Consider the following 23366-nt stretch of genomic DNA (forward strand, 5'->3'; position numbering starts at 1 on the left):
GCCTTCATAGGGTCTGGATGGGTGGCATCTGGGTCTGCTCAGAGGACCTGGGACCCTCCCCGACAAAGTGGGCGCCATGTACTGGGCTCCCCAGTGGCAGCAGGAGACCTTGCTGACTGCCGGGTCCTGACTCTGTGCACGCCTCCTCCAGCTGCCCCCAGCTTGTCTTTCCTGTCCTGCGTCCCCCACAAGCCCTCCCCACATCCTCCCAGGGCCTCTGGTGTCCTCCGTGTCAACTCTGGCCTCTCCCCGGACAGATCTCCTGGGCCCAGGAGCCAACATCCAGGACCAGGCAGTGGGAGGGGCCTGGGTCTGCGGCCCCCCACGGACCCTCTGCCCTCTGGAGTCTGCCATCAGCCTTTGCCACTTTTGAGTTCACAGGACTCTCTGGGGCCCACAGCCAGCCACCCAGCCTGAGACTTCACCTTCCTGGAGGGGACAGCAGGTGGGGGTGGCGCAGGCTGCACTTTGCCGCTCTGTCCTGGGCCAGCCAGCCCTGCCCAAGCTTCCCCTTTCCTCTGGCTGCAGATCTGAGACAGCTCCTCAAAGGCCCGGGCGGATGTCACCAGACCCGCCCTGCTCTGGGGCTAGAGGCTGCTGGGGCCAGGCAGGCTGTGGTGGAGCTCAGCTCCTGGCTCCCAGCTCCCCCTCCCAGGAAGGCAGCAGCTCTCAGAACTCCAAAACCAGTGACTGGAGGTGGCAGGCCAGAGAGCAATGTCAATGACAGATAATGAAATAAAAAACGAGAAGTCTGGAATATCCGCTGGGCTTCCCCCACGGACCAGGGCCCATCTTCCAGCACCCCGGGGAGGTGGTGGCCTCAGCAGGGGCACACCACCAGGGAGGTGGGGTTCTTAGGCAAACCACTCAATTCTCCTGAGCCTGGGTCCCCACAACCAGAGCCTGGGGGGACAAGGGGTCCTGGCCCCACCTCTGCTGGCAGGAGCACTGCCTCCCCTGCTCCTCGCACAACCCTGCCCCTTCTCAGGACACTCCACCATGGGGCCCCAGTGACAGTGCTGCCCGCGCAGCCCACTCACCGTCGATGATCTCCTCCTTCACCTTGTGGAGCTCTCGGACCACCTCCTCCAGGATCTCCTGTGGGCAGAGCCTCCAGGTGAAGGCTGGGGGTCTCGCCCTCACCCTGCCCCTCGCAGCCCTTGGTGCGTCCCCAGCTGGGGAAGGACAGTATGGGGTGTGGGGGCAGATGCTCCACTACTCTTCAGGTGCACACTGGTGAAACCCAGGGCTGCCCCACGGGAGAGGTCCCCTGAGATAGGCTGGGGGGACCAGAAGGTGGAGGATCACTTTGTTCTGGTGACAGCAGGGGCTGGGGACAAACTATGAACATGGGCACCCCCTTTCCTCCTCTGGCTGCTCCCTGCCTGCCTTTGTGGCCCCCTTGGGGGTGCCTGATGGCTGCCCCAGCCCTGAGGAAAGGAGACACTCACCTGTTTCATCCGGTCCAGATCTAAGGCATCCAGGGCCACGTCGTTAGCGCTCCCAGCAGGCTTCACCCTGGGAGAGGAACGGCAGGTGCAGACCAGTGGGCGGCAGAGCCCGTAGGCGCCCCGCACTGGGGAAGTCTGGGGGGCCAGAGGCCCCCCGCAAGGGTCAGGCTACTCCCTTGGTAGTCCTGGTGCTTTTCACCCATGTCACTGTTAGGCTGCTCAAAAAAGTCAGTGATGCCCAGTGTCCACCGCTGAGGGGGCCTGTGGGCGCCTGTGCGCGCCGTGACCACATTCCTCCTCCAAGAAGGTCTGATGGAAGTTGTCTTCCACCCACCCACTGCCCCCTGTGGAAGAAGCACCAGTGTCCTGCTCCTCAGCGTGGGGACCGTGTTCCTGGCTCAGCCGAGGCTTGGGGAAACCCAGCAGTGTGGCATTGAGTTCAACGTGAAGTCCCAGGCAGCCATGCCCTGAGGACACTGCCTCCCACCCACACCAGCACCTGGTGTTGGTAACTGGTGCTGCCTCTCTCCTTCAAGAGACCTCGTGGACGGGGCGTTGCTGCTTTGGCTTCCATGGTCTGTACTTATTTGAAGAGGTTTGGACTAAGGGTGACTGATCTGAATTTGAATGCCTCTCCCTGGGCATCCCCCATCTCCTCACTCAGCACCCATCTAACGACAGGGTCTTTTGGAAAGGAATCTTGGTGCCGCAGGGCAGACATGTGGTCTGGACCAATTTTCCTCCCCCTGTGAACAGAATGGCGGTTGGAGCCTGTTCCAAGGAAATGAATGTGGCCCGAGTCAGGTAGAGGCTTGTCATTTAGAGGCTCGTGGGCGTGACAGCTGACATGCGCACATCCTTCGAGCAACGGGCTGGTGAACCCAGGACCATGTGCTCTGTGGGGAAGGAGGATGCGGGAGGAGAGGGAGGTGCCCTGTGCCCTCCTCGATGGACTTAGAAAGGCCCAGTGTGGTCCCAGCAGGCAAGTGCACCCGGCCAGAGGGCCCTGGCACGTCCGCCCCGTTCTGTGGGTTGCAGGTCCCACTGCAGCAGGAGGTGTGCTGGGACCTGGGACAGCTGCTTCATCTCTCCAGGCCTCAGCTCTCCCACCTCAGCCTGACAGCCCCTCTGGGAGAAGCAAGTTTACCCACAGCAAGCCTGAGCCTGGGGGAGGGTTCTGCCCGCGCCTGAGGGAGGGGTAAGCCTGCCCTTTTTGGAGCCATCTATGAAAATCGAGGACAGGTTTGTCTCCAAGCTGGAAAGAGACCCCACTCCACGTTCCTGCCCAGTGAGGGACAACTGCCCGCAGAACATGGCTGCCGACCCAAGTCCACCAGAGGCAAGGCCAGCTGTGCTGGGGGGCTGCAGGCTCCAGCCTCCCCTGCTCTGGTCACCTTCCTCGCAGCCAGAGTGATCTCCCAGGCACGAGTTCCAGCCAGCCTCTCAGCTGCCTTCCTCCAGCCCTCCCGTCCCCCTCTGCTCTCCAGCCATGGGGTCCTGTGTTAGGGTCTTTGAATTTACGGGGGCGGTTGCAGCTGTCTCCACGATGTCTTATCCAGAGGCCTGCCCAGCCGGCTCCCGACAGCCTGTCCCTGGCCACGACACAGCCTGTGCCTTGGAGGACCCACGGCTGTCCTGTTTGTACGGAGCTCCTCTGGGAAGACAGAGGCTGTTCCCGGCACACAGCCTGGCTGGCTGCGAGTCCCCTCTCTGTCCCTCTGCTTTGCTGATGGCCAGGACTGCCGGGCTAGGCCGGGGCCCTGCTCCTTACCTTGCTCATTCTCAAGACCGATCTCCACTGCTACCTGCCCTGTGACAGGAGGCTCTTCCTTCAGTGAGCAGTGGACAGTGGAGATGTTTCTTGGGGCGGGCTCTAGAGGCCTTCAAATGCAGGCACACTGGGGCTGTCTGTCTCTGACCTTTGGGGCAAGCTCAGTTCCCAATGTTCTGTCCTGTGGTCACACTGGGTTGGGTTTGGCAAGTGTAGTTAGCAGTGAGAGGCTGGCTCCGTGTGCTGCAGGCGGGGAAGGGCGCCACACTGCAGGGGCGGCTGTGGGGCGGCCCTGGACTATTGAGCCCAGGGCCCAGCTTCAGCAGGCGAGCTGCTCTGTTTGGCTCTGTCCACATGGCTGCCCCCCTTCACGCCTAGCTCACTTCCTGCCTCTTGGCAGCCTCTCTCCTCCAGGCCTGGCCTCTCCTTAGGCAGGAGAGGAAGGGGCTGGCCTGTGTGACCCTGAAGTCCCTCCAGCTCCACCTTTCCCCAGGTCTGAGGGGACACACCACCCTTCCCAGAGCAAGCTGTTAAGTGCCACCACGCGAGACAGGGCTGGGGGTGTTAGTTGTGGAAAAGGGGACAGAGGAAGCCCCAGAGCCTGGGACGCAGGAGGGTTGTTCGGTACCTAGAGTGAGGCTGTGACTGAAGGGGGCTCTTGGCTTCAGGGCTCTTAGCCACAGACGGGGTTCTACGGCAATGGAATGAGACAGGCACGTGAATCGGCGCCAGCACCCGCCTCTGCCCACCAGGTCGCGGCTCAGGCCTTCCCAGGGCAGCTCACCTGGACAGTAATGAAGACACAGGCTTCTCCACCGAGTTGCTCCGCTCCCAGGGCTTCCGGCCAGCCTCTGTCAATGCATTTCATAGATGAAGAGGCACGCATCTGAGAGGACCCGGGCCACCCCGACCTACACACTCTAGCGGGGCCCCCTGCAGGAAGGGTGCAGAGCCCTTGGCAGGAAGATCTGCTTCAAGTGGAGCTGTACCTGGTGCCCAGGTCACCCCCTGTCACCCTGTCTTCCCCGCTTCAGGACTCAGGCTCCTGTTCTTTGATGTGTGACCTGGTTTCACCTCCGCTCACCATGGCCCCATCCCTTAAGGAGCAGGTCCCGCGGGTAGGGAGCAGGGACTCCCAGACAGGGTGAGCAAGCAGGACTGCCCCACTGGCCGTGGGGTGGCCAGGTGCCTGGAATCCCATTCACTCCTGCTGCAGCCTCCCCTGCGTCCCACCAGTGCTCTCCTGCCTGGTTGGAGGCTGGTTTGTCTTTTAAGTAAGAACTACAGGCTGAGTGGCCCTGATCCAAATGATCAGGACCAGAAGGGCTTCAGATTCTGGAATATTTGCATACTTTATCAGAAAATTTTGGATTTCAGAGCACTTGAATTTTGGATTCGGGATACTCAACCTGGACGAGTTTGTAATTCATTGTACTAAAGACATGTGTTGGCCTAGAGGGAATTCAGTGGCTTTAAAGGATACGCAGGGCCAGAAGGCAAAATCCCAGGGGTAGTGAGGAGGCTGCTCTGCTTGAGCTGAGACCTGCAGACCAACCTCAGGTCTTGGCCAGGTCTCCTCAAAGCCACCTCTCAGGCTTGTAGGCACAAGAGCTGGGACCATAAGGGCTATGGCCTTAAGCAAAACACATAGCCATAAGTGGCCTCAACTCCTAGCTGGGGAAACCACTTAACGGCTCAACAGCTTGTGTACCAGCCAAGACTCTGTGGCTCTTGGTGAGTCAACATAGGGAGAGCCAGAGGGAGGACTGGCGATCCCACCATAGCCAGCTACCTGTGCTAAGGTGTGGGGGGGCACCACAACCCTGTGAAACGCACCAAGAGCCGGCAAGAGCTGCATCAGCCTGGGCTGGGGCAGCCTGACCCGTGGGGTCCCCGCATGCTGGCGTGGAGCAGGTGCAGAGCAAGGTCTGCCAAATGTCTGAGCGGCCGCCCCTGCATCTTCTTCCCACTGTTGACCCACCCGGCTGTCCTAATTACGTCCCCTCTGCCATAGCTGCCTGGAGGAAGCTGACAGGGTGGGGCTGCACTTCTGGGGGAGTGAGATGGCTGGGCGGTGTCTGCAGATCGAGTTGGCATTACCAGGAGATCCAGACTCTAATGTTTAAACTTCCTCCTGGACTGGCTGTGTGGCTCAGTGGTGCAGCGTGTGTTTAGCACGGGGGGCCCTGGTAGCATCCCCAGCACCACAAAAACAAAACCCAAAACTATAATGACAAAAAAAAAAAATACTCATATGAGTGCTAGCCCCAGAGTGTGCCCCAAGCTCTAGGCGCTGTCTCCATCCTGGGGTGGGCGCTGCTGGCAAGTGCCTTCCCTCGAGTGGGACACAGGGTCCTCTCAGGGGCCTGCTCTAGTGCCCCTTGTGCTTCTGCTCAGCCTCCCGGGGAAACGTGGGAGCTCACGAGCTGGGCTTCCACAGGCCTGGGCTCTGCTCCCGAGAGTCCCTCCCTCCTGCTCTAAGACTGGAGGCTCCTAGGTCAGGTGGAACCCTCTTACCTGAGGAGTTAGGGGGCTGGCTGGCGGCTCGGGTCCCTGGGGAGGGGGAGGTGCTGGGATCTTCCTAAAAACGGGAGAGAAAGTTGCTTCCGTCAGTCTCCTCAGGGAGGCCGCCTGGGCTAGGGCAGGACGCCTTTGTCCAGGGTCACTGATAGAGCCTGTTTCCAAATGTCTCGGTGAAAGCGTAACCAATGTATGACCAGCAAAAGAAGACACAACACTGAAGGACGAGAACCCAGGTCCCAGCAGGGCACGTGGCAGTCGGGAAAGAAGAGCTGCAGGGGTCAGGCTCTGCAGAGGAGGGCCCAGAGCTTCCCTCTGGTCCCCAAACCCTGCCCAGCCCTGACCTCAGGGGTCTTACATTCTCCTTGCCAGTGCCCTGTGGAGGCGCTCACAGGCTTCTGCCCATCACCTACTTCAACCACTTCCCCCTCCTGAGGAACCTGTGGCCAGCAGAACCAGCTCAGGGTCCCAGCCCTTCCTTGTAGGCCAGGCCCTTCCTCTGTTGAGCTCATCACCCTCCTAACCACGTCCTCTCTGCCACGGCCAGTGAAGGAGCTGGCAGGGCCGGGGCTGCATTTCTGGAGGAGTGAGATGGTTTGGGGGTCTCTGTAACGCCAGTCAAGTTGGCACTACATGGCCCCTGTGTGGATGAGGTGTCCTACCGAGGGCCACGCGGGTGCACTGGCTGCGGGGGTGACACAGACCTGCCGCAGCCACGCTCCTGCTTGTGGACCACCCCAGGAGCACCTGTTTCCCTTTCACTGAGTCAGCACAATGTGCAAGAATTTGTGCGGAGCTTTCTGCCCTCCCCCAGCAGCCTGCAGTTCATCCCCATTGCTGCCGGGCTGAGCTGAACTGAGGTCTGACCTCCTGGCTCTGCAGGAGGCTTGCTTGGTCAGGCCCGGGCCTGGTGCCTGCCTGGTGTCCATGTGGCCTCTGCCAGCCCTCCCCAGCCCTACACATGCCACCTGTAGCCCCAGGCTTCATTCCCTGCGTTCCTTGCAGATGCACTGTATTCTAGCCCCACCCGGCCTTCTCCAGCTCATCCCCCAACAGCCCGCACAAACCTGGCTTCTAACGGGGCTCTGGGCCACCTCTGGGCTCCTCTGGTGCTTATCTCTGCCCCTCCCAGGAGGCTGCAAGTGAGTTCTACAGGAGCAGAGTATCTCTTGGTCCCTCCCTTGCAACACAGAGCTCACGGCAGGTCTACCAAGTGGGCAAGTGTGTGTCGGCCATGTCTGTGCCAGGAATCTGCAGAGATGCTCAACAGATGTGAGCAATTTGGCAGTCATGAAGCTAACATGACGGGGGCACGTGTTTTGGAAAGATTTTTCACTATCAGGAAAATGACATTTATTAAGTAAACATGACTTCTGCTTTTATTAAACCACACACATGCAGTTGCTATGCAGGACGTTGACCAGGAATGCCTGCCACCCTAGACTGCATTAGTGTCCTCCTGACCCAGAGCCCATGTCTGCATCTGTCACTGCCCTTGTCATGCTCGGTCTGCACTCTGCTTCTTCTTATCTGGTCTATGTGAGGCTGGGGAGGGGACTCTGGGTGCAAAGCCAAATACCCCACCCCCTGTCCAAACAGGGACCTGTGAGGGGCCAGCCTGTGTTCACACACCACTTGTCCCCACACCAGGAACAGACTGGCATCTGCAGGAACCCCCAAATACCTGTGGGGTGAGCAAATGAATTCTGGTTGTCTCTGGTCCTGAGGAAGAGAACTACCACCAGAGCTGAGTGGGGCTGGGGTGGGCTCAGGGTCGAGCGCTTGCCTAGCACGAGCGAGGCACTGGGTTCAACCCCAGGACCACATAAAAATAAATAAAATAAAGCTATATATTAAAAAAAGAGCTGAGTAATGGATTATGTCAATCAACACATGTGTCTGGAACCCAGGGCCCAAAGAAGCCAACAAGAATAAATGTAATATGGGTACAATAAGAGTCATTAAGAAATTAGAATGTTTTTCCTTCAATGTCTTTATATTATAATTTTAAAAAGTCTTCCCTGCATAAAAGGGACCTGGTGCCTCGATTGGGCTGGGTAAGAGGCTGCCCACACCCTCCTGTCAGCGATGCAGCCTGGAGCAGGCCGAGGGGCAGCTTTGCTCAGGGTGGAACTGGTGCACAGAGCAGTAACATAATCACAAGGATGGCAAGTGGCAGAGTGTCAGCCTGTGTCACTTGACTCTGATTTGGGAGCTATTTTCTTCTTTTAAATAATAATCATTTGTTCTCTATTAACTATAAAACTAGTACATGTTCACTGAAGAGAATTTGGAAAATATTGAAAGGCACGAAAAAGAACAAACCAGCTGCTGTGAGAGTCAGCATGCGCGTGCCTGTGTGCGGGACTTTTGCAACCCTGCACCCTGGAGGCTAGTTCTGGTGTGAGAAGGGCCCAGGGGAGCAAGAAATAGCAGTGGCCAGGCCTATTATAAAAGAGGAGGAAACCTGTGAAGTGGCATTCGCCTGTCACTCCAGGGACTCAGGAGCCTGAGGCAGGAGGATCTCGAATCTTAGGCCACCTGGGCAACTCAGTGAGACTCTGTCTCAAAATGACAATAAAAGGACCAGGGGATGGGGTGACCCAGTGGTAGGGCAGCCCTAGTCCAATCCCCAGTAGGGGTGGGGTAGGGGAAGATGGGGCTGAAGATTTCAAGACTGGGGTTCTCTTCTGGATCCTGGGTGTGAGAGCCACTCCTCTTTTTGTGAAGTGTCGCGGTAAGAAGAGCCTGTGCAGACCTAAGGCCCTCTGCTGTGGCCGGAATGAGACACTTGGTAGTGACCCTGAACCACCTGTGGCTCCTGGCCATGCAGGCCTCTGCACTTGTAGAAACTTGTGGCGGGGAGGTTGGCTGACCCCACCGTGTGTGCAGCAGGGGACAGCGGGTGAACGAGGAGCCTGCCTGGTCCCCGGCCTGTGACCTGGCTGGAGCAAGTGCGTCAGCATAGCCATCGGAACAGCACAGGGCTGGGGAGAAGTAGGGGCAGTGGGGCCAGACGGAGCCTCCCAGCCTGGGGTCCAGGAGGTCACATTCTAGAGAGGAAGGATTATGTAGACAAGGGCAGGCGAGAGGGGCAGGCTGGTGGGCAGAGGGAACTGCATGTGCCCAGGCCCGAGCAAGGCACCCTCTGCAGCTCGAGGAGCAGGTGGCAGGAGGCTGGAGCCCACCAGACACAAGCTGCTTGTTTGGTGACTGGGAAGGGAAGGTGAGGGTCATGTGCCCTGGTCCCCACTGTGGCACCTCTAGTCCCTCTTCATCCTGCCCCTTGTACTTCACCCCTAAGCTTCAGGGTATCAGCAGGAATCTGTCTTAACCTAGGGAGGGAACTGGCCGTACAAGGGCAAGAGGGGGCCAGACCATGCCCAGGATGTGGCCAAGAACGGGTGCCCGGGCTTCTAGGTCCCTCTGCCATGGCTCCCCAGCCACTCCTGTTGGACTTAGTGGGCTGAGGTGTAGTCTTTGGGATCAGGAATAATTTGAAAATAGAAACCACCCTGGACTTCACCAGGTCCTCCCCATACAGGCGCAGGCTGGCCCCACCCCCGGAGGGCTACTGTGCCCTCCGACACCCCCTGTGCCCCTCGACACCCCCGAGCCCAAGGCCTGCCGGGTAGTTGCACGGAGCAGGCCAAGCGAGCGGGCGGGCCTACCGTCTGGCTTTCGTCTTCCTTTCTGTCTGTGGGCTTGTCTGTCTGGGAGGCTGCTTTTCTCCTAGACACAGGGAAGGAAAAGATGCCTGAGGTTTTCACATTGACCCAGAACCTAGGAGCTGCCTCCCTGCTGGACCCGTCCGGCCCCCAGGCAGACTGTGTGGGGATCAGGGTGTGCAGGAGGCGACTTGTCCAGGCGCCTGTCTGGTCAGGAGCCAGCCGGGGTGTGTTTGGGCCTTGAGTCCCAGAGGAAGGGGCACTTCCCCCCACAGCCACCAGAGCACTCGTAGCTTGGGACTGCATCTTTCCCCATTGACATCCCAAGTGCAGGGACTGTCCTCTTTTCCCTCTGGGACATCTCTGAAACTCCCCCAAAGGCCCTCCTGCTCAGGACACGGCTGGACGCAGCAGATGCTTCAACACTTTGTCGCACTGATGAGAGGGAGTTAGAGTTCAGAGGACTCCAGGCTCACACCCGGATGGGCGGAAATGTGAGCCATAGTTGTGTCTGCTTGGCCAGCCCTGGGTGACAAAGGACGTGGAGCCCAGCCAGGACAGCAGCTTCCCGCAGCCCTGGGTCGGGAGGCAGAAGACCCACCTCTTGGCCAGCAGTTTGTTCATCTCCTCCATGAGGCCTCCTCCACCACCCCCGCTGCTCGCCCGGTTGGCATCGGACTTTGCCGTCCCACTGGGACTGGAGCCTCCAGACGCATCTTCTGGCTGAGGGCACAGGAGGGCACTGTTTCAGACTCCACAGGGGAGGCGACAGTGGGCGGGAGATGTGCCACCCCGACCTGCTCCCCAGGCCAGATCTTACCCGCTGCACTCTTCTCAGCTTGGCCCCAGCCAGGGCGGCGGCCAGTCCTGACACGGAGCTGTCGTCATGGCTGGCCCCCTGGGCGCCTCCAGCTGGCAGGGGTGGTGGTGGTGGGGGCGCGGCCCCCGTGGGTGGGGGTGGGACGGGGGGTGGGGGTGGGGGCGGAGGCCCACTACATGAGAGGGGACCGCTGGCTGCAGATGAGGGATGCCCCGGTGGGAGGACCGGCCCTGGAATGGAACAGGGGCTCAGTTGATCCCTGGGCCCCAGCTGGGGCTGGGCCTGGATCTCACCTCAGGTCCCTGGGAGGAAGGACAGAGGGCAGCCTGCTCCTGAGAGGCATAGGAACAGATCAAGGGGATGCACTGGGGCCTGTTACAATGACGCCTGTTCTGGGCTCCTTGGATGGGGAGCCTGGTGGGACCCACAGGGTCACACTGTGCCGAGTGCCCCTGGGCCTCCTCTTGTCTGCTTTGCCTGCGGGAAAGGAGGCTCTGGCAGTGCAAGCTGGGGCTTTGCCTCTGTCCCTTCTCCTCACTTAGCACCTTCTCAGGTGCTTCCCAGGTGCTGTCGGTCTCCCAGATGTAACTGGGACCAACCCTTGGCCTTGGGGACTGTGGCAGGTAGCGGGGTTCCACGGCTGACTGGGGACATGATGAGGGAGCAGTGCGGAGTGCTCAGGTTCCACTGGGCATCCGGCCAGCCCCCTGCCCCCCGTGGCTGCCTGAGCCGCACCGTGCACCAGGCACTGTGATGGGTGCTGCTGAAGAGCCACAGGCTCCTCGCCCAGTGACCAGCCTCGTGGGAAGCAGTCTTGAAGCAGACAGACCTCCCCAGCTCAGAGCAGGCACCCGGGGCCCAGGAGCCCGTGCAGCGGGAGTTCTCGGAGGACTGTGGGATGGAGCCAGATGGGGCAGGAGAGCAGAGTTAGGTGAGGGGGCGTGAGGGAGAGGAGGGAAGAGGCTATGGGGAGGAGCAGAAAGAGCAGCCAGGGGCTGGCAAGGCGGGAGCCATCGGAGGCCCTGGATGACGGGCCTGGCCCACACCAGGAACACAGCAGGGCAGTGGGGGAGGCACAGCTGGCCTCCAAGAACAGGGTGCCCAGGGGCTTGGCTTCCTTCCCAGAAAACCAGGACAGTGTTCACCTGCTCACTTCAGAGGACACTCGAGCAAACGAAATAAGGCAAAGGACACATGTCCTGTGCCTATAGCCAATACGACAGCCTCCTCTTTTGGTGTGCCAAGCTGCAGTCAGGGCTGAGGACAGCCTGGTGGCCTCTCCTCAGGATAGGCCCCTTGGACCCAGCCGCCTCTGGGCCTCCTCCCCCAGCCCTGTACTTCCCTGAGCATTTGCTGGATAGGGGCTCTCTGCCCTGTCACTGGTGTCCCTGGCCCTGTCACTGGTGTCCCCGGCCCTGGCCCAGCACCTGACACACATCAGGGTCTTCCTGAATGTCCACTGAGGAACGAATGTCAGGAGGGCCAGAAAGCCAGTGGACAGGCTGGACCAAGCTCAGTGGCCCCTAATCCTGCTCTGGTCTCTTGTTCCCCACCATCTGAAACGACCGCTGTGCTCTAAGGTCGTGTTATCGCAGCTCCTTGGAGGCCTGCTGTGCCCAGCCCTGTCTGGGCGGAGGGGCTACCACCAGCTCTGTGTGGGCGCTAGAGGGTGGCTCTCACCTGTGGATGAGGCTCTTCTCTCCAGAGACTCCTGACGGTGCTGCTGCGGCTCCATCACTTGTCTGCAAGGCAACCAGGCAGGTGCTGAGCCAGAGGCCACAACGGGCTCGGGCTCCGAGAGCCGTGAGCTGGCCCCCAGCACTCGAGAACCACTGCGCCAGCTGCCTCCACTGAACAGGGGCACGGTCAGCGGGTGGGTGGTGGCCACAGATGGGGTGGGTGGTGGCCTCCTAAGCCCAGGTGAACCTCCGGCTGGTGTGGGTTGACCCACTAGCCTGATCAAGCTTTTCCCCTGGGGCTGACAGGCGCCCATGGCTTTGGGGGTCCGTGGCCTTGACTGGTCTGCCACCGGAACACCTGTTCCTAGCACACTTGGCTGGGCTCCCTGAGGCAATTCCCAGGCACTGTTGGTTGTTGGAGAAACAGACACAAAGGCTGCAGGCCCCGTCCTACCCAGGGCCAGCTGCAGACCACGCTACATGGACTCCGTGGGAACTGACATCTCGTGGCAGAGTGGCCTCAGGGTGCTCTCAAAGGCTGGCTGAGTGAGGACAGTGACCCACAAATACATGCACAGAATCCAGGGACTGAGATGGTGGCACAGGAAGGGCCTTCTGGAACCATTTAGGGACAGCAGCAATGCTGCACCTGCGTGGAGAGAACTCCAAACGCAGGCACAAGGTCGGGTGCTCTGGGGCCAGCTCCAGACTGGTCTCTGTCACATGAGGAAGGAGGGCAGCGTGGGTCTGGGGACCATGGCCAGCATTCTCGGTGTGTGGCGAGCTCGTGGGGCTCTGACTGTGGAGGCTGAGGGAGCGCCGTGTGGAAGATGAAGACAGGTGCCTCCTCCGGGCAGGGAGCTTTCTGGCTCCGTCCAGGACTCATACAACTTTGTGATCATGGGCAAGTTGTTTCCCTGTCCTGGACCCCAAGTGCTTGTCTGTTAAGTGAGCACGCGGCCACCTGCCCTGGGCCCTTGTAAGGGGCATGCCTGATGCCAACAAAAAGAAGGAAAAGCCCCCCGGGCATCGAAGGTGTGTGAGGAGCCCCAGTGGCACCCCCCCGGCCTCTCCACCCACTGCCAGAGCATCACCCAAACCCCCACCACCTCCGCAGACCCACATGCTCAGAAACCAGAGCAAAATAAAGATATCCGAAAAATATTTAAAAATTGGGTCGGAAGTTATGATAGTATTTGCATGAAAATGAGTTTCTTGTGCTTGGAGTCACTGCCTCACTGTGTGGGCCCCAGGAAGTCATCTCTCCCTGGGCCACCCAGGTCTGGAATGACCCCCCAGTGGGCGGAAGGTCTCTGCCTCTGGTGTTTGGCTTCTGGGGTTCAGACTCAGGCTGGCCCTGGTCTGAGGACGGCCCCCTGCAGCCCACGGCCAAGCCTGCCTTTGGCTTGGGCCTTGGGTCAGAGGGGGCAGTGTTGCTGGTGTCTGAACAGTGCTGGGGGTCAGCTGGGGGATCTGGGCAGCAGCCACCTGCCCCTGTGCACTCTCCCTCCCGCCTGTCCTGCTGGGGCACCCTGCCGGCCCTCCTCTGGGGGCTGTGCTGCAGTCAGACCTGCCTGCCTGCCCTGTTCTCTAGAGCCTCTGCTGACCTGAGCCACCCCCCCCCCCCCGGGATTCACTGCCTATCTGGGAAACAGCAACGCAGAAACAAACCCCCTGGGAGGTGTGAGGACTGAGACCTTCCAGGACCACCGAGAGCTGGACTCCGGAGGCTCTGGACTCTGGAGGCTCTCTGGAAGGCAGGCCTGCGGGTCTGTGGGTGTGGCTTGACAAAAATGAGCCTGTCACACCCACTCTGTGAAGCGTCTGCCCATCTGGTTCCTCAGGCGCTGGAGGTGGGCTGAGCAAGGGTAACGCTGCCTGCCCAGGGTCATGATCACCACATTGGAGACGGAGGCTCAGGATGGTTCACCCTAAGGCTCCCACTCCTAGGCATTGGGAGAGGTCAGGGAAGAGGAAGGCCTTGGTATGAGAGCAGTTCCTGGCAATGTGACCCTGGGAAGCCACCCCACAGAGGGCCACTAAGACCTCTTCTCTGATCTCAGGACAGAGCACTGCCCTTCGTCCCCCTGGTGGGGGCTGATCACTCTCACTCCATGACCCCAGGGAGCTACCTCTCCACAGGCAAGTCCCCCAGGTCAAAACTACCTCCTGGGGCCCTTGGGAAGGTGGAAGTAAGTGACAGATGGGCAGCGGGTGGGACCTGCCAGGCTATTAGCAGGGCTGCGTAATGAAGGCCAGCGGCCTCCCTGTAAAACAGCCGGGCTCCCGCATCCTTCTGCACGGTGTCCTCGCTCACTAAAGGATGCCCCTAGCACTACCTGGGAGGCTGGGAGGCTGGCCACTGCTGGGTGTGGGTTACCTTCTCTGGATGTCCATCTCCTCAGGAGAGGGGCCATTCTGCACCTGACGCTGGGTGGAGGGGCCTGTGGGGCAGAGAAGCACAGAGCAGAGTGGTCAGTGGAGGCAAGAGACCCACCAACAGCCCGACCGCGCCCCTCTGCTCCTCCTGCCACAGAGGGATGGCCCTGGGCTCCGGACAGAGCGTAGCTCCTGCACCTGCGCCACACTCTGACACTGCTGTCACCCCCTCTCTCCCTTCTCGGGGCTCCTCCCTCTCAGCCATACACAGGATCTGACTCAGATGGAAGGTGGGGTCCCTGACACTGAAGGCAACGTCCTCAAGCTGAGTGAAGCCCAGGGCCAAACCAGACCAGGGGCGCCTGAGGGCGGAGCCTGGCCTGCCCAGCACAGGCTCCATTGCACGTGGGTAGGTCCTACCTATTGTCCTGCCTCGTGCCTCTTCTCTTTTAAAAGGTTGCCTCACCCTCCAAAGATGGATTTTTAAAAAAAATAGTTATTTATTTCTATTTATTTTTTTTAAGGTGGACACAATATCCCCATTTTTTTTTATGTGGTGCTGAGGATCGAACCCAGGACCTCACGCATGCCAGGCGAGCACGCTACCACTTGAGCCACATCCCCAACTCAAAAATGGAATTTTTGAAGCAAAAAGTTTCTCCCAATTTCCATTAAAGCTGGCTTTGAATAAAACCTTTTATTTTCTGCCAATTGGACTCTAGATTAATTTGTGAGCAGTAAGGAGTTTGTCGCCTGTATCCTTCGCCAGCCGCAGTGTGGACAGCAACAGATCCAGACTTCCACCTGGTTAAAAACTGTCCCTTTTAGCTGCTGACCCCCCTTTTGCCTTCAGATGACACTTGCTGCTTCTGCTTCCTTAACTGCCACGTCCCTCCTGATCCCCTTGGCACTGCCTCCAGCCTAAAATCACCAGCAGACTTGGAAGGGTCAGACCCAATATGCCTGTTTTATTCCACTCAATTGTTTTTTCCTTTGTGACAGTAGGGATGGAACCCAGGGCTGCTCTACCACTGAACTTCATCCTCAACCCTTTTTGAATCTTATTTTGAGACAGGTTCTTGCTAAGTTACCCAAACTGACCTCAAACTTGTGATCCTCCTGTCTCAGCCTCCTGAGTTGCTGGGATTATAGGTGTGCGCCATCACACCAGCATTTTTGGGTAAAGGACTGACACAGAGAGGGTGGGTGTCAGAACCCCAGCTGGAACTGGGGGCAGAGCCTAGGTCCTCTGTGCCCAGGGCCACCCTGCTGCCAGCAGCAGGAGTCTGGAGCAGCTGGGGGGAGCAGGGTTCTGCTATCACTCTTGTGCTCAGGGCTGACTTGAAGCCTCCAGGGCCGCATCCGACCTGGGCCCCAAAGGCAGGAGCCAGGACCAGGCGAGGCCTGCGGGGGAACCTCGTGGTCAGAAGAGGACTGCTGCTGGGAGTGCGCTCAGGACCCTGTGCCACAGTCAAGACTAAGTTCTCTGCCAGCTGAGACAATGACTGGGGGAGGGACTCTGGGCAAGTGGCTTTGTTTCCACCCTTGAATGAGATGGCACAACAAGAGGGCCCCAATATCAACAGTGATGCGGGGACACCTCAGCCTTCCGGGTCACAGAGGCCAGGGTCCGTGTGGTCCTTCCCACCTTGTTCTCAGGAACATGAGCAATGAATAGGTGAACAGCTCTAGAGCAATGTCCAGGTTGAATCCTAGATCTCACAACCATGAAGACTGCTCCTCACAGACCTGGGTCAGCTGAAGAACCAGGCCCAGCATGGTCAGGTCATTTACTAGCAGTCTTAGGTACAGCAAGTGGCAGAGCAAGGCAAGGTACCTGCAAATGCCACCCTGTGTCATAGGTTCAGTCTCACTGTGTGTCAGTGGAGACCAGTGTGAAGACCGAGGTGCAGGGCCCACAGGCCCCAGGAGAGCCAGGAGCTGCTCTTGGCTGGTGTCCACAGTGGACTGGTGTCCCTGCCCCTTCCCTCATCCTGGCCGAGGCAGAAGGTTTTGAGATGCCCCAGCCTCACATGCTGGGGCTCTGCTGTTAGCCTAGCCCAGGCCCAGGGCTCTGCCGCGACAGTGGATCTCTGTCTTGTTCTGGGACCTGGTCTCGGCAGCTGGGCCCGCCCCTGAGTCGGGCTCTGTCCCTCTCCTGGGGCTGAGCTCCTGTCCTGGCAACCTGTGCAGCCCTAGTCAGGCCTGGTTCCCTCCTTGGACCCAGGCCTGGATGCCTGGGCTCCCCTCACTGCTGCAAGGTCCTCTGTGTCTGCTGGCCGGGTCACTATGACCGGTTCCCCTCCTCTGTCAGGACCCTGAATGGCAGACAGTGTGCACAGTGGTCTGTTGTGGTCATGCACTTTGGATTCCTCATGAGGCCTGCTGGCCTGAGCTGCCCCATTTTGCTTCAGCAAATGTCTCTCTGGAGGGCAGGGGAAGGCAGACAGGAGCCCAGTCCCCCAGGGCACCATGACCCTGTGCTTAAGACACACTTCAAACGTGAGATCCCCGATCCCCACTGTCTCCTGGTCCCTCCCACTGGCCCAGTGGCCCCATGGTAGGTCAGGGCAGAGGGACAGGGAGAAGAGTGACTCCTTCAGGGCAGCTGCTGGCACTTGGGAAGCTTTAGGCAACAGCCCACTGCAGAGAAGGAGCTGCGTCCTGGGCAGGAGCAGGTGCCTGTGGGACAGTGCCAGGTATTAGATGCCCAGATGTCCTGGTGCTAAGCTAACCTCCCTGCAGGATGTGGCCAGAGGCCAGGGTGGAGGACACATGGAGTCACCTCTTGTCTCCTGAGCTGAGCTGGGATCCTGCAGAACTCTGGGGGAGAAGGTGCCCTGATGCTCCTTCCTGGCCTCCCACAGCTCAGAAGTCAGCGTCTCATTGGTGCTGCTTGAGTCACGGCCTCTCCGTCCACCCCCAGCTGTCCCAGCCTCTCCCTCCTGGACTTGCACCCAATGGATCCACTGGGCTCTGCGTCTACTTCCCACCCTCTCTCTACTTGCTTTCTACATTGGCGCTGCAGCCTAAGCCACCTCTGGAGCCCACAGACCCAACCCTTGCTAGGTCTCTGAATGAGTCAGGGCTCCTCAGGCTTGGCCCCACCCGTGACTGCTTCTGGACAAGGCTGACCTGCGTCCTTCCACTAGTCGACCCCGCAGTGCTCCCCACCCGGGTGTTCTGTGGACTACTCGATCCCTCTGCCGAGGCTTCCTGGCCCGGCCCGACAGTCACCTCTGCCAGAGGCCCCCCAGTCCCAGTCTCCTTGCTTCACCTCACCCGTGTGCTTCTCCCACAGAGCTCACGACTTTCTGGCTCATATCTCAGTGACAGGGGCTGTCCTCTTTCTAGCCCCAGACCTTGGGCTCCTCGAGGACACAGGGCACTCAGCTCAGGCCTGGCGTGCCTCCCACGCTGTGTGTTCTACTGTGCCGAGCAGCGAAGGTGAGTGGGAAGGCATGGCCACCAACCCTGGGGGACAAAGCCAGGTGCGGGGCTGGGCAGGACTGGCCTGAGTGAAAACAGACTGCCTAAGAGGCTCCTCAGAACTACAGGCCAAGAGGGGAGGAGGGGGTGGGACCTTCAAGAGGCGAGTGGCCTCTGGCTCCCTCTCATGGAAGCCAGCGTCATCCGGGTGAGTCCAGCCTGTGGGGCTCGCGCTCATGCCCTTCTGTTTCCATCACGGACGGTGCAGCAAAAAGGCCCCTGCCAAGTGCCAGGCCCCTGATTCTGGACTTCCTGGCCTCCAGACAGTGGGCCAGTAAATCCCTATTCATGACGGGTTGCCCAGCTTCGGGTGTTCTGGTACAGCGACACAAATGGACAAAGACACAGGGCCCCACATTCATGCTTGTTCAGAGGAGGCTGACCCGGGGCAGCTGCGGGTCTAACCGTTCCCTACCAGGACAAGGGTCCCAGTGCTGAGCCAGGCTGCAGGGCTGCCGACCAGCTCTGTCCCGTGCTGTGCTCCAGTGTCTGCCAGACGCATCTCTGGCCTTGCACACAGCCGTGTGGGCCTGGGGTCACCCCTGTGCTCAGCACTTGTGGTGCCGCTCCTCTGTACAGCAGGCACGTGGTGGACACTCATCTGAGGGCTACCTCCTAATGGCCTTGTTCCCAGAGGGCACCAGGTGGGGCTGGTAGTGGGAGGGAGGGCACCTGGCCTGAGCTCTGCCCCCACCATGCACTACGTGCCCTACACGATCTCCTGCGTCCTCACCTACAAGGTGGGGTACACACTGTGGTGATTTGGATATGAAATGTCCCCCAAAAGCTCCTGGGACTCAAGATACTGGCCTCAGTGTCCCAAGCTTGTCAAATGTGGAAGCTGAACTTGCCACACGGCAGGGGCCTGGCCAGCCCCTGGTGACAAGACAAGCTTACCCTCCTCTCCCTCCGGCAAGTTTCGACAAAGTCAAAACAAAGAGCTTGTTTGCACCACTGACAAATGAAGAGAGAGGGGGATTTCAGGTGGAGCAACAAGCACTGGCCAGAGCAGGTGGTTGTGCCTCCCTGGTGTCACCCAGCTCCAGCCTGCAGCAGGCAGAGCTACACACAAAGAGCTGTGTGGGGACAGAGGCCGAGCCACAGTGACACGCGCAGGCTCTGTTGCCCCACGCCCTCGTGGACCACCAGCCTTCCTGGGGCGCCGCTGCTGTCCTGGAGGCCCACTGCCCAGCTTCAGGGGGACTTTCCTGAGCACCCGTGCCTCCCAAACAGTGGTGACTGAGGGGCGCCTTTCATCCTGGAGGGCTACGAGATGGGGCACGCGGGGAACATAACCAAGAGGGAGAGCGAGGCAGGGAGAGGCACTAGGCAGCTCCACAAGAGGGACGTCAGCAATGGCTTCCACGTCACCTCCTCAGGCTGCTCTGGGCAGCAGCAGCTCCAGCCTGAAGGCCAGACAGGCTGGACAAGCTCTCCCGCCTCGCCTGCTCATTCAGGGTCACCCAGAGCGACCAACGACTCTGCTCCCGCTAGTTTGCCGAATGTGGGTCACGCTAACAGGTGCCTGGGCCCTCTCCAGGGACCCGGGGTTGCCACTGTTGTAACCGCTGACCTGCGCAGAGCCCTACGGTGACTTCTGAAGTCGGAGGACAGAAGCTTCTCCCCAGACCATGCCAACACCTCATTTCATTTTCCCCTCTGCTTTGCTTTTGGCCCTGGGATTGGATCCAGGGGCTCTCCTCTGAGCGACACCCAGCCCTTTTCGGTTTTATCTTGAGACAGGTCTCAGTTGCTGAGGCTGGCCTCGACCTTGCCATCCTGCCTCAGCCTCCTGAGTCTCAGGGCTCACAGGCGTGCACCACCACGTCCGACAATACCACGTGTCCCACGAAGGGCAGGTGGGACGCACGTGTGCAGGCCAATGGTCACTCCACCTCAGCCCTCCCTCCCCATGCTGTAAGCCCCCTGCTTCTTTTCCCATAAACACCCCAATTCCTACCCTCGGGAGACGGATTCGAGACTTGCTCTCCATCTCTCCACCTTGTGAAGAGAACGCTTTCTCTTTGGCAGAGTTCAGTTTCTGTGACTGGCCTGCTGCCCAGAACCATGTGGGCCTGGTCTGCGACACACTTGGTGCTCACACTGCACCTTCTCAGAGGCTGTCACGGCACCGGCCTCTGACAGGAAGATCTGATCACGGATTCCAACGAGAGGTCATCACCTGCCCGTGTCCCGGGAGGGGTGGGGAGACACGGGGGCAGGAGGCTGGGCCCACTGTCAGCCGCTGCTCAGGGAGAGTGAGCGGATGCAGGCGACACTCCTGCCCACCCCTCGCCCTCTCAGCCAGACAGAGGCACCCGGGCCAGACGTGGGTCATCAGGTGCAGAGGCCTGTAACCCTGCAGACAGGAAGGGGCTCGGGCCACCCCCAGTCTGGCCAACTCTCCAGGACACCTCCATGCTCCCTGCGCTCACCAGCTCCTGGAGCACAGTCACTGATGGAAGTAAAGGTGGGCCTCAGGGAAACCTCAGGCCTCAGGGTCTCCGACCAATGGCTGACAATAGAGCAGGCGACAAGTTCTGAGAGACAACAACAGGAGTCCCGTGACCCCAGAGGGCTCTCAGAGCCAGAGCAGTAGCGGCTGAGCAGGGGACTGAGCCTTGCAGCCTTGGAGCACACAGAGGGTGAGGGGCTACAGGCAGCCAGCAGGGGTGGCAGGAGAAAGCAGTGGGACGGCGGGCAAGGGGACTCACGTTCTCAGGTTTAGGCCAGACGAAGTACCAGGCCCTGTGCAGAGGCTTCCAAAGGACACCTGGGCACCCTCACGTCCCTCCCAGGACTCCTAGGCACCCTGATGTCCCTCTCAGGACACCTGTGATACTCATGCCCCTCCCAGGACATCTGTGCACCCTCACACCCCTCCCAGGACATCTGTGCACCCTGACACTCCTCCCAGGACACCTATGCACCCTGACACTCCTCCCAGGACATCTGTGCACCCTGACACTCCTCCCAGGACACCTGTGCACCCTGACACTCCTCCCAGGACATCTGTGCACCCTGACACTCCTCCCAGGACACCTGTACAATCTCACGCCCCTCCCAGGACACCTGTGCACCCTCAAGCCCCTCTCAGGGCACTTGTGCACCCTTACGCCCTTCCCAGGACACCTGTGCACCCTCACGCCCCTCCCAGGACACCTGGGCACCCTCACGCCCCTCCCAGGACACATGTGCACCCTGACACTCCTCCCAGGACACCTGTACACCCTCACGCCCCTCCCAGGACACCTGGGCACCCTGACACTCCTCCCAGGACACCTGTGTACCCTGACACTCCTCCCAGGACACCTGTGTACCCTGACACTCCTCCCAGGACACCTGTGCACCCTGACACTCCTCCCAGGACACCTGTGCACCCTCACGCCCCTCCCAGGACACCTGGGCACCCTGACACTCCTCCCAGGACATCTGTGTACCCTGACACTCCTCCCAGGACACCTGTGTACCCTGACACTCCTCCCAGGACACCTGTGTACCCTGACACCCCTCCCAGGACACCCGTGCACCCTGAGACCCCTCCGAGGACACCTGTGCACCCTGACACTCCTCCCAGGACACCTGGGCACCCTCATGCCCCTCCCAGGACACCTGGGCACCCTCACGCCCCTCCCAGGACACCTGTGCACCCTCATGCCCCTCCCAGGACACCTGCACACCCTTAAGCCCCTCCCAGGACACCTGGGCACCCTGACACCCCTCCCTGAGCTGTGCTGTGAACTCCAGGGTCTCCCTGGAGACCTGGGGGCTGAAGGGAGGCCCCTGGTGGGTCAAGAGTAGAGCCGGGTTTAACCCCAGGAACAAAGGACTGTGAAGCTCATGCCCGCTGAGCCACCTGACTGCAGGGACAGAGCAAATAGGAGGAGGAGATGGAAAGGGGCAAGAAGACGGGGAGAAGGCACAGGAGAGGAGGGAGCTACAGCCGTGGAAGGCGCAGGAGAGCTCCACCTGGAGCATCCCAGCCAAGTCCTTTCCTGGACATGCGTGGGGCCTACCGTGGCCTCTCAGCACCCGTGGCCTCCCTGCCTCTGTGCTCCGGCCTCGTAGTGCCTGGGAGAGACGGGCCAGCAGAAGGTGTTGCTGGGCCCAGCTGTTCTCATGGACAGCTCTGCTGACACCTATCTGGCCAGGGCTGCCCACAGAGGCCTATCAGGACCACAGGGGTGGCTGTGCAGGCTGGCCTGGTGGGACCCGCGCTCTGTCCCCCTGTTCTTCCTTCTTGCCTTCCAGCCCCTGCTCAGCCCTGGATGGCCTCAGGGTGATCTCTGTGGAGCTCTGCCACTCAGTAGGCAGGTGCTGCCCCTCTAGACCCCTTTCTCATAAAGGAGAAGGAGGGAACCAAGGATCAAGAAGCTCCTGTTTCTACAATAAAGAAGGACGGAGAGGAAATTTGCCAAATTGGTTGCAGTGGCTCCGTGGAATCGTGGGATTCTCCCTCGTTTGGACTTGTGTGTGAGCAGCACACACTGCCTTTGGATGGCCAGAGTCCCTTTGGAGACCCTCCTCTGGGACCCACCCCCTGAGGGGTGTGCACGCAGGAGGCAGGAACCACAGGCTCCTTGGGGGCCCTGCGTTTGGTTTGCGCAGCCTGGGCGGGCAGATCAGGGGGGACGCTGTTGACACCTCCTGAGAAGTCCTCCTGCCGCCCCCACACACATCCAGCTCTGGATGCCAGCCCCCAGCTCCTCTGGGACAGAGGGACAGGTTTAGTTTCCAGTTCATCTCTGCAGGAAAGGCATCCCTTGGCCTCCCGAGAAGAGGGAACCTGAGATCCCAGGAGTGTCAGAGACAAAGGATCCAGCACCTGCTCCTGGCGCTTGATGGAATTTCTGGCTGGGGAACGGCAGCCACCTGGTCTGAGCTGGCTGAGGCCCAGGCTCTCCCTGGTGCCCTCCTCTGGGCTCTCTCCGTCCCTCTGGCTGGCTCCTTTCCCTCCGTTCTGGATGGAGCCTGGCTGCGGCCTCCCTCATGGGTGCCATTCCTCGGGCAAGAAGGCTGGTGTGACGGGGGATGGAGTCGTGACCCAGGTCTGAGCCCCGGCATGGCCACTACCCTTAGAGTTGCCTGGCCAAGGCCACACAGGAAATGGCGGCAGAGCTGGGACGGGTGCCCGGGAGGATCGAACCCAGCAGGGCTCTGCCCCCCCCACGGAGCACACTATGCTCCACCTGCTAAACACGCAGCCCGCCTGTCTAGGAAACCGAGGTGGCTACTGTCCTCACCTGGGGTCCCCGACGGATCCTTCTCCAGCTTGCTTAAGGAATTGAGCGTTCCAGTCTCTCTCGCCTCATCCTCCCACATGAGCCCAGGCTCACAGTGGCCGATAAGCCCCACACAGGTCACCAGTGCCAGCTGATATGCCATCCCTGGAACTCCAGCCACAGATCCTCATACCTGAGCCCCAGCCCTGGGCTAGGCAGTGACAGCCCAGCTCCTTGGCACCTGAGGGGTGACACTAGGCCCCAGGGCTCAGACTGTAGAACACCTTGCAGGGCAGAAGACATCCCTAAGAGCAATACCCGTCTGTCCTTGCAATTGTGCTCCAAAGTGGCATGGGACAGGGGAAAG

The 23366-nt window shown here is 60.1% G+C and overlaps 1 protein-coding gene across 2 annotated transcripts in view; it reads right to left on the bottom strand.

Annotated features, from left to right (window-relative positions):
- Evl (Enah/Vasp-like) overlaps positions 1-23366 on the bottom strand; it is a 61831-nt gene that overhangs the window by 760 nt on the left and 37705 nt on the right. Inside the window, exons 4-13 of one of the 2 annotated variants that reach the window (XM_026415120.2) lie at positions 14290-14353; positions 11911-11972; positions 10231-10460; positions 10012-10133; positions 9414-9474; positions 5740-5803; positions 4007-4073; positions 3851-3913; positions 1452-1518; positions 1041-1098 (exon numbers count right to left, since the gene is read on the bottom strand). In XM_026415120.2, the coding sequence (XP_026270905.1) occupies positions 1041-1098; positions 1452-1518; positions 3851-3913; positions 4007-4073; positions 5740-5803; positions 9414-9474; positions 10012-10133; positions 10231-10460; positions 11911-11972; positions 14290-14353 (858 nt within the window). The remainder of the gene's footprint in view (positions 1-1040; positions 1099-1451; positions 1519-3850; positions 3914-4006; positions 4074-5739; positions 5804-9413; positions 9475-10011; positions 10134-10230; positions 10461-11910; positions 11973-14289; positions 14354-23366) is intronic. The other variant, XM_026415123.2, reaches the window with a different exon arrangement.

The sequence above is a fragment of the Urocitellus parryii genome, chromosome 6, assembly GCF_045843805.1.
Source record: "Urocitellus parryii isolate mUroPar1 chromosome 6, mUroPar1.hap1, whole genome shotgun sequence".
Classification (NCBI taxonomy): Eukaryota; Metazoa; Chordata; class Mammalia; order Rodentia; family Sciuridae; genus Urocitellus; species Urocitellus parryii.